This window comes from Cryptomeria japonica, chromosome 7 (assembly GCF_030272615.1).
Source record: "Cryptomeria japonica chromosome 7, Sugi_1.0, whole genome shotgun sequence".
Lineage (NCBI taxonomy): Eukaryota > Viridiplantae > Streptophyta > Pinopsida > Cupressales > Cupressaceae > Cryptomeria > Cryptomeria japonica.
The window spans coordinates 518,055,317-518,071,930 of record NC_081411.1 but is presented as its reverse complement, the minus strand read 5'-3'; the positions used below and the strand labels follow the sequence as shown (position 1 = coordinate 518,071,930).

The window sequence follows — 16,614 nt, the reverse complement described above, 5'->3', positions numbered from 1 at the left end:
CCAATTCAAGTTAGTTTAGGATCAAAAAGCATCACTATATTGCAACATCAGATGATCAAGTTCTAGAGATTCAAGCATTCGACAATTCAACGTAAGTCCCCTTGTGATACCAATAATCACATCAATCAACAGAGCTTATGCACTCACAGTGACCCTACATTCATGAACCTTGGAGTCTTCTCAAGCGATCCTTAAGCTAATCTTCCGCATTTGAGAGATTTTTTTCAAAAGAGGATAAGATACTTTTGGGTATTTTATTCTATGTTTGCATGAGCATAAAAAACACATCAACAGTGTCCAATGGAAGTTGGCACACAAATGGGCCGCCAAGATAACCCATTGGGACGTTTTTTTAATAAGTGAAAACTAATGATACCTAATTAAAATGAACCAAGATAATGTGGATGCCCCTCTCATGTCTTGAGTGCTCATATAGGCTAAGGATGAGTTGGAAAGGCCCAACCATCCATGGGGCATTGAACTAGCATGATCGAGTCTCCATGTTTGCATGGGAGGACCTCTTGGTTCTGTGTGAGCCATCCCTTCAAGCTATGAGATGACACTCCCCGCTCTTGCTCTCTAACATCTAGCCCTATAGATTTGAGTAGCACCTAGAAGATGTTGTTCCTTCCTTGCTGGTGTTGATTCTTTGATGATTATGTGATTACCATGTCAGTTGGCCCATGATGTTATATATTACCTTGTACTTGGATGTGGAATGGTACTCTTACTTTAATGCTTTGTGTCACATACTTATATTAGTGCTAGTATTATTCTCTTGCTCCTTGGATTGCAATTCAAATGTATGGTATTTCTCCAAGTTGGGATTGTTACTCTTGATCATGTTGATGTGTACATTTTACATGTGGTATGTGTGAAGCCTATATCCTCATGTATGCTTGCTTAAGTGTTTGGGTCGTGTGTCTATATCCATGAGCACAGTGGGTGGACCTACGAGTTCCACATGGTCAGGTGGCATTGCCAACAACCATTCGGGATTGGAGATCATGGCTTCAGGGATGGCATCGAGTTCGTCCTACTCTTCCATCTTACTCTTTCATGTACCTTCTCACTTGATGTAATGTATTCATATGGATGTTTGAATCCAAGTTATGTATTAATGTATAACTATATGTATATTGGATACTCCTCATGGAGAATTACGTAATCATGTGGTTATGTAATGGATTAGATTAGTTTTACATGTGTCGGTGTTGGTATCGGACATGAGATTATATGCTTTCATTCTTTATGTAGAACCTCCCATGGTAGGCCAAAGCACAGTAGAACCAAGGTTTTTTTTAGCTATCTTAGGAAAATTCGAGACAAAAAAAAGAGGACAAACTTTAATAGAAATAAAAGCAGTCCTTTGCCTAATATGAAGAGCCTTATCCCACTCCGAGAAATGATGACAATGGCCTATGGAAAGAACCATAATAAAAATGGAAACTCAAAAATTTTTAATCCACATTTTATCTTAGATCCTCTCTGATCGCAGCACGAACACCCTAAGGGAGATTGTCCAAATAAGTCCACATTTGCAAATATCCAATGAAGGGACCTAGGTTAGCCAACCTGGCAACTGATTTGTTCCCTTCCCGAAGGGTGCGAGACAGCCTACCCTGTCTGAGAGTTGAGATAATGCAGCGAGAATCAATGATTTAATCCTTCATGAACCATCCAGGGGAGGGGTCAAAATGAAGCATCATGATGACATTCTTCAAGTCTCCTTCAATAATGAGATTATTACAACCTTTCTCCTTGGCAAAATATATGACATGGAAAGTAGTCGTCACCTCAGAGAAATTAGAAGTATGGACCCCCAAATTGACTGAGTAGGCAAGCACAAGGTTGCCTTTTTCATCCCCACCCACCCGACCTGGGTGATATAGTTAGATAGTTAGCAAAAATTTCCCAACATAAATCTTTTTGTATAAATCTGTAAGGGGAATTTTTCATTTTGTATAATCTCTAAAGCTAATGTCCAAAAAAAAATTATTTCAAAGTGAATTCTAGTGCATTGAAATTTCCTTATATATAATTGTTTCATTTTCTTTAAAATTCCATGTATGACTTTTGCTTCTTGGTATTTTCCAGCTACCTGCCAAAAAACAAATGATTCTCAAAAATCACAACAGCTTTCTTACAGCTAAGTTTCATAGTTTTAAAATTTGGTGAGTACTTCCAAGCCAAGTCTGGTAGGTGAGTTTCTGGAGTACCACCCAACAATTATCTAGCGGCAAAAAAAAAAAAGTTTAAAAAAAAAAGAATCCAATTTTGTTTTCCTTGCATTGGATTTGAATGTTTTCTCAACAAGTTTCCCAAGTAAGTGTTCTCTAAATTCATTTCTTATAAATTTTAACAATATTTTGCATGTTATTTAAAATTATTTTACAAATTTATATATATTTTAATTTGTTGGGTCCTGAGTATGAGTCAACATTTTGAGTTGATGAGTTCTTGCCAAACACAAATGTATAATCTATGAAGCTAACAAAACCATTTTACTCTTTGTATAATCAACTTGGAGCCCCATCTTTGGCAATCTATTATGATTTGTTACTATATCCAACCATTAATGAAAGAATGTTCATACCTTCAAGAGAAAAAGCTGCATATACTTCCATCGGAGACCTTTCCTGACAACCACTTTTCCTATCATCATCGATGATGTCTAGAAGAGAAAATTCTGCAGGATTAGAGAAATCAAAATATTAAACATGGAAGTTCACAGAATTTGAACAAGAGTCAAAAAACTACCTTTAAGCTTCCATGGGATGTGAAATAATAGCAAATAATAATGTTTAATCTCAAGATTTCATAATTTATGACCTATATCTTAGCATAATACGAGTCAATACAAAGCATGATCTGGAGAATTTCCTACTCTTTGGGGGATGATTTGATTTAGAACTTTGGTCCTTAAATTCTCCAGGCTTCTTTTCTTGAAAACTTTCATAGAGATCGGGTAGAACAGGGCCTTCAGTATGTTCTGGGGCCTTTGCAACCTCTATAGCAGAGGAAGGCATCCATTGAGTTTCACTGCTGTAAGATTGCAAATGTTTTATGAAAATGGATATCAAGGAAAGGACATTCTATAGAAGGAACTTGCATGAAGGCCAATATAGAGGCTATCTAAACTACTTACTTTGCTTTGAGGAAAGCATCTTGAACAAGATGAGGCTCAATGTCTAATCCTGTTGAAAGTAAGAAGCAAATTGCTCTCAAATAATACTCCATAAAAATGTTCAACTTAAAGATAAATCCAAATTATAAAGAAACAACAAACAATGTCTTTTCTCAAATTTGGTAACTGTATTTTACACATCAAAAAAATTGACTCTGATTCTAAAAGCTAAGTCTCATAGACTGCCTAATGAGGAAGTACATGCAAGGTATTCATGTTAATTTAAATGGAAGTCAAGCTTACCAACGACAGTTGTATGAATATGATCTTTAGTTTGCTCCTTTTTCAAACCCACTTGTCTCTGCAAGACTCCCTTCTCTTTGTTGCAAACTTCTGAAAAAATTACACATTTAAGATCAACTAAGAAACCATGTCCTTGTCAACCTTTAAAGCACAATGATGAATGGAAGGAGAAATTAGAAAATAAGATGAAACAATACAAGGATTCAAAAGGATGTTGAATCCTTTTCTCTTGGGGCTCACACCTACATGTTACTCTTTTAGCTTACTTTAGAAAAACAGTTTCTCTTGGGGCCCACAAGACATAAGTGGCATCTTCTTTAAAGGGTCTTGTGGAAGAAAGGTCAGCTTGCTGCTCCTTATTATTAATTTTTGGCAAATTATTTAAAAATTCATTTCATCTGTGGCAAGAAGACTTGTGATTGTTCCTTGGAGTCTTTGGTCCTATTTTGAGGTTATGGGGAAAAGTCCTAGTTATTTGTATTTAATAGTAGAAAAAAGGTGTTCTCAAACCCCTTGGCACAAGGACAATAAGAATTTGCATGAATTGTGAGTTTTGAAAAGCAGATTTTGCAGGGATTTTTTTCCTTGATATTTTTACTAAAATTGTGTGCTTTCAAGCAAGGAAAATGTTGGTCAATTAACGAAATCAACAGGAGTGACCTGGTCAATGTTATTTCAGAATCATAGCCAACCCAGGTTGACATAACTTGTTCCTGGAATTTACTTCCCTAAAGTGTCTGATTTTGCAAGGATCATTACCTGTACCAGATTCTAGGAAATTTGCTTAAAAAATGGATCATTGCTAGAAATCTTTTCAGCAATTTAATGATTTATCATAAGAGTGGGAAAAAAATTCTAAAAAAATAAACTGATACTTTTCAGAAAATACTGGCATATAGTCCCCAAAGACCCAGAAGATTAACACTTCCAATCCTACAAAATTAAAACAACTAAAATATTGTGATAGTCTTTGTAGTGAACTTCAGGTATCATGAAAGTTTTCTCATATTTTTGGAAGCTTTTTGTCTGTGTTCTAACAACAGCTTAAGGAGGAATAGATCTTCATTGTTGGCCTAACAACTTATCTTCTAGAACTAAAACAAGTAAAAACAACCCTTTCCAATGCCAATGGCTTTCAGGAGCTCCAAGAGATTATTACTGAAATCAAAAACGCAGTCCAAAACCTTACTTCAACCTGAGCATTTTAAAACTGAAACTACAACACAACAAGAGTCTATTTGAAAATAGGAAGAGGAGTAAAAATCTTAGGTTCAAGTTGTTAAGGGAAAAAAACCCACCCCTAGTTGCTGACAGTGGTTCAAGCTGATTCAAAGAAGAGAGAACATGACAAGTTAAGGCAGACAACCTTAGGATTTGTGGAATCCCTAGTACCACTGAACTTTTGGAGAGTGGCATAACTTCTAACACGAGTCCTTAGACATCAAGGAATTTTTCTTTCATAGAACTTAGATAACTCAGTAATTTGTTAGGTTCCACCAACTTCATTGCCTTTGGTTGTACATATCGAATGGTGAACCATACATTTATCTCTTCCTGAATTGGCAACTCTTCCTTGAATGATGAAATTTTGTCATAAGATGCCAATGCTTGTACTAGAAACCATTAGGTACTTGTCCATGATCTTGTAAAGGATGAGTTTTATCATCAAGAATTCAACCCTTAAGAGGTTGGCTTGTAAATATCCTTCACAAATGCAAAAATTCACATGAAAACTAAAAGAGTAAATGGAATTCAATTACTTGGGTCTAAACCAGAAAAACCTTGCGAAGTTTTAAAAAAACATTAAAACACTCATCAAAATACAAAAAAACGAAATGCTATTGTGAAATATCCCACCCTATTCTATACTTTTGAATTCGGTTTTTGGAATATTTTTTGTCTTCTTTTTCTTTTTTCTGCTTTTTCTGAGTTTTCTGATTTTTAAGTTTTGATGTATAAATAGCGAAATATAAATGCTTGGAAATAATGCTATGAAATTAAATAAAAATTCCAGACAATTTAACAATTTCTTCAAACCCTTAACTCCAAATTGTATTACACTATTTAACAGTTATACCCTTATCAGCTACAGATAATATTATTGATGTTGAAAATACAAATCAGATGCATAAATTCCAACACCTCCTTGAATGATGATATTTGCCGATTATTGGAGTCCATAGCAGATCTGAAAACTTGCTTCAAAAACCAACACAGCCTTGGAGCATGTACAACAAGCCCTTGAGAAAGTACGGCTTGATTTGGAAGATGGGACGGCTGGAATTGTGAACCTTTAAACTGTCTGAAATCTGCCAATGATTGATCTTCAATCTGCCCTTGAATTGATCCTATAAATGCCCTTTTGCAACTCTATAAATCAAAATCCAATGCACAAGTATAATCTTTGGATGAGATTATCTCACACCTGCAGGTATTGTCCCTTCTGAGAGGCTTTGTTCCCAAAAAGCTTGAAGCTTCAGGAAAACCCTTCCACTTCAGTATCCATTGATTTTCTCCAAAATGAATAAGTGAACGAATGAATAAAAAAGACTTCAATTAACCTTTTATATGCTTCTTCAAAGCCCACAACTCCTAGGTAATTAAATACATTTAATTTCATTTAATGGCATCTAATAAAGTTGGCGTCCCAATTAGGCTTAATAATTGACTTTATATCATTAATATAATTTATGCAATAAAGGCCACTTATATCCCCTTATAATATAAAGTCATTAATTTAATTAATAACTTTAAAAATTTGATATTAATCTTTAACTCCAATAAATGTCAATATTGGGACATTTAATTTATTCTGCCAACTACCTATTAATAGTCAAGGTACCTCCCAATCGTCCAAATGACTTACTATAAAAAGTAAGAATGGGACCAAATGCTCAAGATACTTACTAAAAATAGTATGTTCAAATGTTGCCCGAAAGGCCTTTGGAAGGCAAAGCACCAAAAAACTAAATCTCTGAGATGGAGTGTACTAAAATAAATAACCCAAGGGTCATTGGAAAGCCCCAAAACACCCACAAAGGGTCTCCTAAACACTCCATTACACTACAAGGACCAAAATCATAGGCCCTAGGAACGACTAATGCTTAGGGAGGCGCAAAAATGGGGACATTACATATTGTTAGTTCACGCCAAATATAGCGCATAGAAAGAGAAACAAAGTTTAAACATAAGACCTCGATAAAGATTCAATGTTGATGATTACTCTTAAATTCTCAATAAGTATCATATTCTCAATCAAGTATAGTGTACACATTACAATTTAAGCCTTAGAGAAGAAAGAATGCTGCTTCTCCATCCAATGCAGCCCAAAACAATTTTTTTCTTTCCAAAACAAGGGTCTATGGCTAGCAGCCCCTAGCAAGGTGGAGGGGCAATGTCCATGGCATGTTCCCAAAGAAAGGCCTTTGAGGCCATAGGGACCTTCCTAGCACATGCCATATTTAACAACTTCACCACTTTTAACCAAGCTCCAAATTCTTCAAAACGTGCACTTTTAGGGTTAATTAGATTTGTTTAAAATACCACGACTTTATAACTAAAAATATTGGTCAATGGATAAAACCAAAAGGCCAATTCAAATCAACACAACCCACATGTTGGGCCATACTTATTTTAAAGTTCTTACTCGATTATTTTTCCTATTTTTACAACCTATAGGAGGCATCTACTATAATTTGGTGAGATAGAAGGTCTTTAAATTCTTAACGGAATTTCCTATTTTTATGTTCTAGCATATTTTCTTGCTTTCCTCATTATGGTTTATGTTATCACAAAAGCTTGCACCCTTGCTGAGCTATCAACTCAACAACCTCGTGAAACATGGAAACAACCCCGAAGTGTGGGACCTTGCGCAAGGGGGTTGAATCTCCAGAGAAAGCCGACTTCCTTCTCAATCCAAGTGTAGGTGTTGAACCAACTCAACACTTCAAATCTTACTTCTAAACCTATCCTAACAGCTTGTAGAGGAAAAGGGAAGAGAGAAATGCTTAAAATGAAAGAAGGTGATGCACCAAGATAAGAAATGTTTCTCTCCCCACCTAGAGATGACACAAAGAATCAATCAAAATACCCAGGAGATGCACAAACTTCAGTTGCATGAATGACCCCAATGCATGTATGGAGGTTAGAATTTGCTAAATGTCAAAGGGGACAAGATTTCCCACAAGTCACACTCAGAAATAAATTAACACAGCATATATGAGAGAAGAGCCACAAAACATACACCTATGATGAAGGTAAGGAAACATACACAGCATGCATAAGTTGAAGGAAGGCAAGAATGATAATTTCAATTCATTCAAAGGCCAATGGCCAAACTTACAGTTGCAGAAATGCAAGATAAATACAAGTCTTTGAGAGAAGTGAAAGAGCATAGAATAGCTCAAACCAGCAAGGAGAGAACCCTTTACAATGAGGCATAACAGCATTATATAGAAAACTGGTTGCAAGAGTTGTTGGAGCATTAAAAGCCTTGAGTGTTGATCACACCATCTAGAAGTGTGGCAAGTCGGAAGGAAGTTGGGAAGACTTAGGCTTGGAACTTTGGAACCTCGGGGTTCTGGAGTTCCCGAGAAGAGAAAGGAGACTTAGCAAAGGAACTTCGAAACCTCGGGGTTCCGGAGTTCCGAGGAAGAGAATGGAGACTTAGCAAAGGAACTTCGGAACCTCGGGGTTCCGAAGTGCCAGGGAAGAGAAAGGAAACTTAGCAAAGGAACTTCGGAACCTTGGGGTTCTGGAGTGCCAGGGAAGAGAAAGGAGACTTAGCAACGGAACTTCGAAACCTCGGGGTTCCGGAGTGCCGGGGAAGAGAAAGGAGACTTAGCAACCTGGGAACTTCGGGGGTCCGGAGTTCCACGGTTGAGGAGTAAAGAACTTCCTCCAAACAAGACAACACTTCACACTTCATAATTCCATTGCTTTTCTCCTTGATCAATTGGGGCAGCACTAGTCCATGGATCGTATCTCTGATCGGTTCTCACTGATGGACCAAGGGTGTCATAAAATGACAACAGTTTCCCTAGTGTGGTGACCTACATCCTTGCCCATAGGTTCATGATAGTGCACATCCAATATTTTCTTGTTTCACATAATTCCCATTTGTTGATCACATTTTATTTGACTTGCATTTTCCATACAGCCCCTCATAACCATCCCCTTGGCTGTAATGTCCCCTTCTCAGTGATGTGCATTTAGTGGTCCATTGGCCTATTCCGGAGATTCGTAGGCTATTTGGAAAGGAGAATTAGGGTTTCCTATTTTCTAGGAGGATTCTTTGGTGTTTTCAGGGGGTATATGTGGGAGTTTGACAATTTGGATTCTGGATTCCTTCTGGGTTTTCAGAGAGCTTCAAGATGGTTCGAAATGCATCTGCATCGGGTGACTTTTTCCTGACTTACTATTTTTAGTAAGTGCGACAGCTGCTCAGAATGTGGTTAAAATCACTTTGGAAACACTTACTATTTTTAGCAGTATGCTATTTTTAGTAAGTACTATTTTTAGTAGGATTTCAGCTGGCCTGTTCAGATGGCTATTTCCAACAGGTCAATTTGAGCAGTTGGTCTTCCAACATTTTTTGGTGCTATTCTTGGCAAGGATTCTGCAGCTCAGCTCAGATGACTATTTTTGGCAGTTCAATTCAGAGCCCCAACTCAGTTCAGTTTTAATGATTTCCAGCACTTCAGTCTCCGGCTCAATTTGGCAATAATCAATATTTGAGGAGAAGGTATTTTAATATGTTAATACCTTAGGCATGAGGTATTAATATTTGATTATTTTATGGATGGACGACTTAGGAAGGGAGAAAATATTAATTTTATCCTAAGTCTATTTGGGCGAAATTTGCATATAACTTCAAGGGGGTCGTCATGGTGTTAATAAGTAAATTATAACTCAAGGCAAATGGGGCGATTTCCTAAGTATATTGCCTTAGTAATATTTTTTATTTGGAAGTCATAGCTGGGCGCCCACTTTACACTTTATTTTATGACACTTATATTTATTAAAAAGGGCGATTTTGGGTGAATGTGAATTGGGCGAACTTGTGCAAGGAAATGAAATGAAATGCAATGCTAAATGTGGATGAAATGGAATGGCATTTGGTTTGGACGTATTTGGAGTGCATTTGAATTTGAATTTGGTTGGCAAAAAGTTATAAATAACTGACTTGGGCTCTCATTTTGGTATCCAGAGAAAATATATCGTTATGCTGTCGGAATGACTCCAGACATTCTTCGAGGGTGAATACCTCCTAGATCCTTCCTTCCGGTTTCGAGTGTGAGACATCACTCCTAGCTGTGGTGCGTAGTTGTGATCTTTTTCGTGATTTTTGGGTGTGTTGGTGAAGATTTATGTGCTGCTGGTTTTCTGGTGTTGCTAGTGTGTGCCGGCTGAAAGTGTATTTTGCTCGTAGCTGCCTGTGTGTTGAATGCATCATTCTAGGTAAGGGATCGTTGAAAGCGTACCGGAGAGACGATAAGTCTCCTATATTGGCGTGGCATTTGGAGAACTCTCCAATTTTTAGTTGCAAATCAAACTATTCAGCAAAAACGCCATTTCCAAAACTGCATCGGGATGCGTGCATTGTTGTTGGTGCTCTTCAGTTGCTGTTTCGAGGTATTGTTTTGTTTGCTTATGTCATATGCTTCATTTGCTTCTGATTTGGCATGATTCTATGGGGTTTGGAGTGAGTTACAAGCAATTTAGTGGGTTTCGGGATGGCTGGTTCTGCATTTTCCTTGTATTATTTGATTTCAGAACAGCAAGTAGTATTATTGGTTAGAATGTGTTAGTGAACTCATAAGATATGTACTTCACACCATCTCCTTTCACATTTCTATCATTGTAAGAATTGCTTCAGTAGTACTGACCAATTCATTCTATGTTGTATTTCCCGCTGAACAAGTGGAAGAGGATGGCTTAGCCGCCTGTATGTTTGTAATTCAGTTTTGTCCTCCCACTGAGCAAGTGGTTGAGTGATATTGTCCTCCCGCTGAGATATGCGATTGAGTGATAGTTTCATTTAAAAGTCCTCCCGCTGCATAAGCGGTAGAGTGATTTGGTTCTATTATGCTTTGTTGCCTTGGCTGGTTTACCGCCAGGTTTGTGTTCTTCATCCCGCTGAAAAGTGGAAGGGGTTGGCTTGCCGCCTAGTTTTGTAATTGCATTATAATTTCCAGCGGATTAGAAAGCTAACGAACCCCTTGTCACCGTATGCTCTCACCTTCCCACATTGGGCTCTTGGTGATCAAAAAGTGGAAGGGTTACCTTTCAGTGGCATTGGAATTATATTTCCTAACTTTAACGGATGCATTGTAATGTTGTTGTGCTTAAACATCCCCCAAAAAAAGTGGGAATATTACATTGGCTCATTTCATCACAACCATGTTGATGCATGGTGGAATACAAAATATATTCCCCAGCTTGCACAACTTACATCCAACTATTTTTATCTTTCTACCTTTAAAGAAATATGAACATTTTGCTACTATCATTTGGGAAAAATCTTTCCCCAAGAATCCATTATTCAAATATTCTCACATTCTTTCTACTAATTCCTCATATGGAATCTTAGAAAATGCCATCTCAATCTCATATAATCTAAAAGCTACATAGTATTGATGTGTGTTTTGTGATACTCGCCAAAACAAAATTGACGCTAGAAGGGGGGCATGAATGCTGGATCATGGAATTAGAGTTTTTGCCAAGTCAAGGCATAACAAGAAAGCAGTATCATCAAGTGGAGAAGCTATTACAAGTTTTTGTTTTCAAACACCACCCCTCTCTATGCACATCAACCAAATTTGCAAAAGAAAGGAGGCATGTTCATGTTCAAATCTACAATAGGCTAGAATCACTATGAGCTTTCAAGTGTTAAATTTGAGATATGCTAGATCTCTTTTTATGTTGAAAAAAATCTAAAAAAAAGTGAAAATTTTGAAAAAAAAAAAATTCAAAAAACTTAGAAAAACAAAAAAATTTCTCAATGGATGTCCGAATTTGCATTGCCATGGAAGTGTAGAATCCACGATACGATTGAACATGATGAGATGCATTTCTTGACCTTCTTGTCAATAATTGAGTTGGCACTACAAGGAAAGATCTTTTGGGATATCCCTAAGCCAGTGATACCTGAAGAAGCCAATGATTTCAATGTTCTAGAATTGAGAAATGAAGCATTCACAAGATTTTGAATAAGTATTGAGAATCAGTTAAGTCTTGATAATGGATTATGCCTAGAAATTATATTGCTACCTTGTTGGTGCAAGATTCATAACACAGCCCATTCAAAGTTTACATGTTCATTGTGTGAAGAATCCATCAACCAAGTCAAGTGTCATTTGGGATTACCAAAGCTATTAGAGGAATGCATTGCACACAAAATCTAGACAACATACCTTGCAGTTGAGGAGTATAAGAGAAGAACAGAAGAGCATATTGCCACATCATTTGACAATGAAGGAAATAAGTTACAAGAGAATAGTATGATTGAACTTATTGATGAATGCGTCAAAGTGGAAGTCAAGGAGATAATTGAAGATATTCAAGCAAGCAAAATAATCCAAAGTAATGAGCAGTGTTTGGAAGCATTAGAGCATGATGAGTTACAAGTTGTTGTTGTGACAGAAAATGATCAAGAATCAGAAATGGAGGACTTGGCAAAAGGAATAAGTGATGCAAAGGACTGTCAAGATTCGTCATTATTTGATGTCTTACCAATAAAAGAAGGAAGTGACTCCAGTGCATTTCAAGAGGAAACAATCCTTGATGAGCATTCAATTTTGCAACAAAAGGAAGATTCAAACCAAGATTTATTAATTGTTCAAGATGAAATTCTAGAGGATAATCAGTCTTCAACCATGGAGATTGTATTTGAGGAACAACTAGAGAAGATATTTAAAGATCAACTAATCAAAGAGGCCCTAGTTTTCGAGGATATGCTTACAAAGCTGAACAAAGATGCATGGTTTATGCAAAATGGTGAGCAAGTTGTCACAATGGAGGCAAAGTATGAAGAACAATTCGAATTGGCCCTAAGTCTATTGCCAAATATGTTTCAAGAAGAACAAATAGGTGAAATGTTCCATGTTTCCAAGTCTCAATTTGAATATAATTTTCACCATGATATGCTCACTAATGAATGTAATTTTGATTTGCATGTTTTGAATGTGCGAAGAATGATACATCATCAACTTCAACCTATTCAAGTTGTGGACGGTACACAAGAATCTCCACTCAAGGACAAAGCACGCCAAGTTGTTTCTTTCCCTACTCTTAGTTTTGAAGATTCTCTATGGAAATTTAGGAAAAACAACGTGTGTCTGGATTAATCATGGACCCAATGAATTTCCAGAATTGTTAATATTGCATGAAGTTTTTGTTGAATATGAAAGTTGCATTGTGAAAGGTCATCTCTAAATTTAAAGAGACAAATTTACAAGAATTTGAACCATGACTTGCACCATGTTATTGTTGAACATTTTGAGAAATCGTGTAGCATCTTGTATATATTCAAGTCCTTTGAGTCTTGTCCGTTCTAGGTGTTTTGTACATAGCTTAGTTTGTTTTTTAGTTTTAGGGTGGATTTCCTTTCCATTTGTTTTAGTTTAGTTTGGTTTGAGTCTTTAGTGTTAGTTGTTGTGTAGTTTTAGTTTCCTTTGTGGGAGCTTCGTTTGTAAAGAGAGTTACGTTTTTGGCATACAATGGCACAATTCCAATTTATTTCCTAGATAACTATTTATGAAGTTCTTTAGAATCTGATGTTGGTTCTCTCTAACTTAATCATTTGGTCATGATTTGTCCTCGACTTGGAAGGGAATATCTATTGTGTCCTAATACTGAAATCTTATTTATTATTATATCTTTTACACAATTAATTGATCTAAGTCACTATGGTTTCTTAGGAGAAATCATGGTTGGTGAAAAATCTTAAATCCTCCGTCAGCACCATGTTGACGTGTCTAAAATCGCATTGCTGCAAACTCCATACGGCCAACGCAAAATAGAATAACCAGCTGAGTATCCTATCCTCTCTTGAGATAAAGAAGTCCCTAATGCTGTTTTTTTATATTTGATCAAAGGGGACGACCTCAAGGTTTCTTTTGTCAGGTCTTGACTGCGGGACTACTCAGTGGTTTGATGTGTTTTTGCTGGAAACACAAGGGGACTTACGATTTGCAACAAACTGGTCTGCTGTGATTCTCGAATTACGCAATAAAGAGCAAAAGGAAAGGGTTAGGAGATCTAAAACTAACAACACGGGTATGCGGGTAGACGGATTCAGCATAACCAATTCCTGCTTGGCCAGAATAGCTCACAACCTTGCAGGAACGGTGCAATCTTCAAAGGGACTTGGAAGATTTTCAAACTGGAGACGCACGGCTAAGCACCCAATTCTGGCGCAGCTCAGACGGACACCTGCAATTGAACTAAGCACAATCGAAGGCTCAGGTTACCACACAAAAGGATACACAATCAGTATATCCTCAGTGGTATGAGCCTGAATCTATCAAATACCTGCACACCCAAAATAGAAGTATCTATCTAAAATGCTGAGAGAAACCATGCAAACAGGATGAAAACAAGACAATGAACACCAATTCAATGTCTATATATTGATTTTAGCTGCCTATTACAACAATTTCTGCAGCATCTCTATGCTACTGCCAAGATCTAACCTATTCTAACTCTTAAATCTAACTATCTAACTATCTTACTATCTAACCCTTTACAAAAGAAAGGCCTCTACCTTTTATAGATATTACAATTTTGAATCGAAGGCTAGGATGGACTACATCCAAGGGTCCTGATCTGCCTTCCAGAAGCTGGCAGCTTTAACCCATGCCGAATTAATTCTCAGTTATCCAACTAGTAACTATCTCAACTACCTGCCACTATTTGGCTTTAATTCAGGTCTATCCAGTCTTCTTGGTGGTTGGGAATAGTTATCCACAAAAATATCTTGTGCGGGACCCATAGGCAGTTTACAATAAAGCAGTTTCAGTTTTAAAACTGAATTTCTGGACTTAAATCCAACTGTGCACTTTCTTGAGAATGCATAGACTGAGTGTTCTTTTGCCTTTTGCCTTCAATCTCGCCGGTGGACTTCATCTTTGTTCAGCGGCACGGTTCCCAATGCTCGGTTGTTCTCGCGCTCTCGCATCTTTTCTTTTCCAGTCTTCAGCGCCTGGCCTTGATTGCGATCCTTCTTCGATTTGCATTTCAGGTTTTTCTCTCGGTTCTCCAATGATGTCCTACGATCAATCAACCAATTTCATTTCATTAAATCAATTTGAAAAATTAAATAATTTAATTTAACAAACATTAAATTTAATTACAACGTCTGGCTTGAGAAGCTCTTTATGAGATGTATCTTGAAAATGCTTCTCCTTTCTCTTCGAATGTGAAATCTGATCCTTGGTCTTGATAGTGTCTGGGCGATTTACTTCTGCGTGATACCTTTGGAGTCTTGGGTGTTTTGAATGGGTTTATGGCGTTTTGAAAACTTCTTATAGCGCGATTCTGGAGGTCTGAAGAGCTCCTGCAAATTTAAAAAATCCCGACACTCATGCTTTTCTGGTGAATTTCGGAGAATGGAGGGGGGGGGTTTATCAATTTCGAATTCCCTATATTTGGGCCTGTGCGTCGCGATTCTGGGCACTACGGCAAATTTCGGACCTTGGAGAGGTTTTGGCGATTTTGCAAATTTTAAACTCTTTAACTTAACTCTCCCGCAATATTCCCTTTTTAGTGATTTTCGGCACTCACAAGGAAATTGCGAACTTCGGATGTTTCCTGTTTTTTGCCAATTTCAACAAGTTTTTATTTTGCCCTTAGGGTCCGAAATTTGGCCCTCTGGGCAATTTCGCGATTTTACAGATAAATTTGGACCTTTCCACACTTTTGGGATTTTGAAGATTTTCGAAGCATTAAACATGTTTGCAAATTCATTTAAAAACTTCGGACCTTAGCCACCTTTACGCAAACTCAAGGTAAATTTCGGAGTTTTTGAACTTTTGGCGAACTGGAGGCATTTTCGGACCATTTAACACTTTTTGCAAATTTGCACAACTTTGAATTTCGGCCCTGTTGTGACCATTTCACACATCGCCCCATCGCAAATGGGGACCCCCTCTTTTTGCTTGTTTTTCGCTTGTTTTCGCTTTCGTTTTTAGGGTTTTGTTAGTCAGTTAGTTGTCTGGATTTAGGGCTAAGCCTTAGGGTTTTAAATCTTGCCTTTTCAAGCCAAAATCCAGTCATTTTTGAGAACTTTTGAGCTTTCTTTTCTAGAATGCAAATTTTGAATGCAATGATTTCGCCAAAATGGTCTAATTTTCAATTGGAATGTTCATGCAGAGCTTAAACTTGTCTAAGTGTTGACCGTCAATATGAATTTTTGTCTGACTGAATATTTTGACCAAATTTTGACTTTTTTGAAGTTTGATCCTGGGCATCGGAATTGATTTGTTTTTCCCTCGTGAAGTGTTAAAATGTGAAAAATCTTGTTATTTTGGCCTGTAGGAGCAAAATCGCTCCTGTCCCTCAGTGAAGGACGGGAGCTCATTTTCAGATATCTCATCATTCTTGCAGAGTCCGGACAAATTTTACGTTTGAAGTGATAAAGAACGACAAGATCTTTCATTTGAATATAAATTGAAGATTTTCATGAGCGCAGAAAGGCCTCCAGGAGGAAAATCGCTCCTGTCCCTCAGTGAAGGACCGGAGCTACGATTCAAATTTCGCCTTATCCTTGCAAGATTTTGAAAACTTAATGATTTGAGGACGTCCGAAGGAAGATACTTTGCCAAATGAATATAATTTGAGATGCAAAAAACGAAGGAAAATGACCTATATTGACTAAATCGCTCCTGTCCCTCTCCAAGGGACCAGGGCGAGGTACCTTGTAGCTCTCGTCCCTCTCCCAGGGACCAGAGCGATTTCCTTCATTTTGCAAAATCCAGACAAGGGTCGAGGCAAGTTTACGTTCAAAAACAAAGGAGAACATGAGATGAGCACATTGAATATAATTTGAAGATTTTTTGGACGTCCATGCCAGTGCTAAATGCCTAGTTCGCTCCTGTCCCTCAGGAAGGGACCAGGGCGATTTTTGATATAATTGCCTTTGTTACAAAATTACAAACAATGTCAGGGCATGGGCGGATAGAGTG

At 37.4% G+C, this 16,614-nt stretch overlaps 1 protein-coding gene across 1 annotated transcript in view; it reads right to left on the bottom strand.

Moving 5' to 3' along the window:
- Nucleotides 1–16,614, bottom strand: part of LOC131061662 (uncharacterized) — a 265,563-nt gene that overhangs the window by 184,885 nt on the left and 64,064 nt on the right. Inside the window, exons 5-8 of the mRNA XM_057995474.2 lie at nucleotides 3,431–3,520; nucleotides 3,149–3,197; nucleotides 2,888–3,045; nucleotides 2,597–2,689 (exon numbers count right to left, since the gene is read on the bottom strand). Coding sequence (XP_057851457.2) covers nucleotides 2,597–2,689; nucleotides 2,888–3,045; nucleotides 3,149–3,197; nucleotides 3,431–3,520 — 390 coding nt within the window. The remainder of the gene's footprint in view (nucleotides 1–2,596; nucleotides 2,690–2,887; nucleotides 3,046–3,148; nucleotides 3,198–3,430; nucleotides 3,521–16,614) is intronic.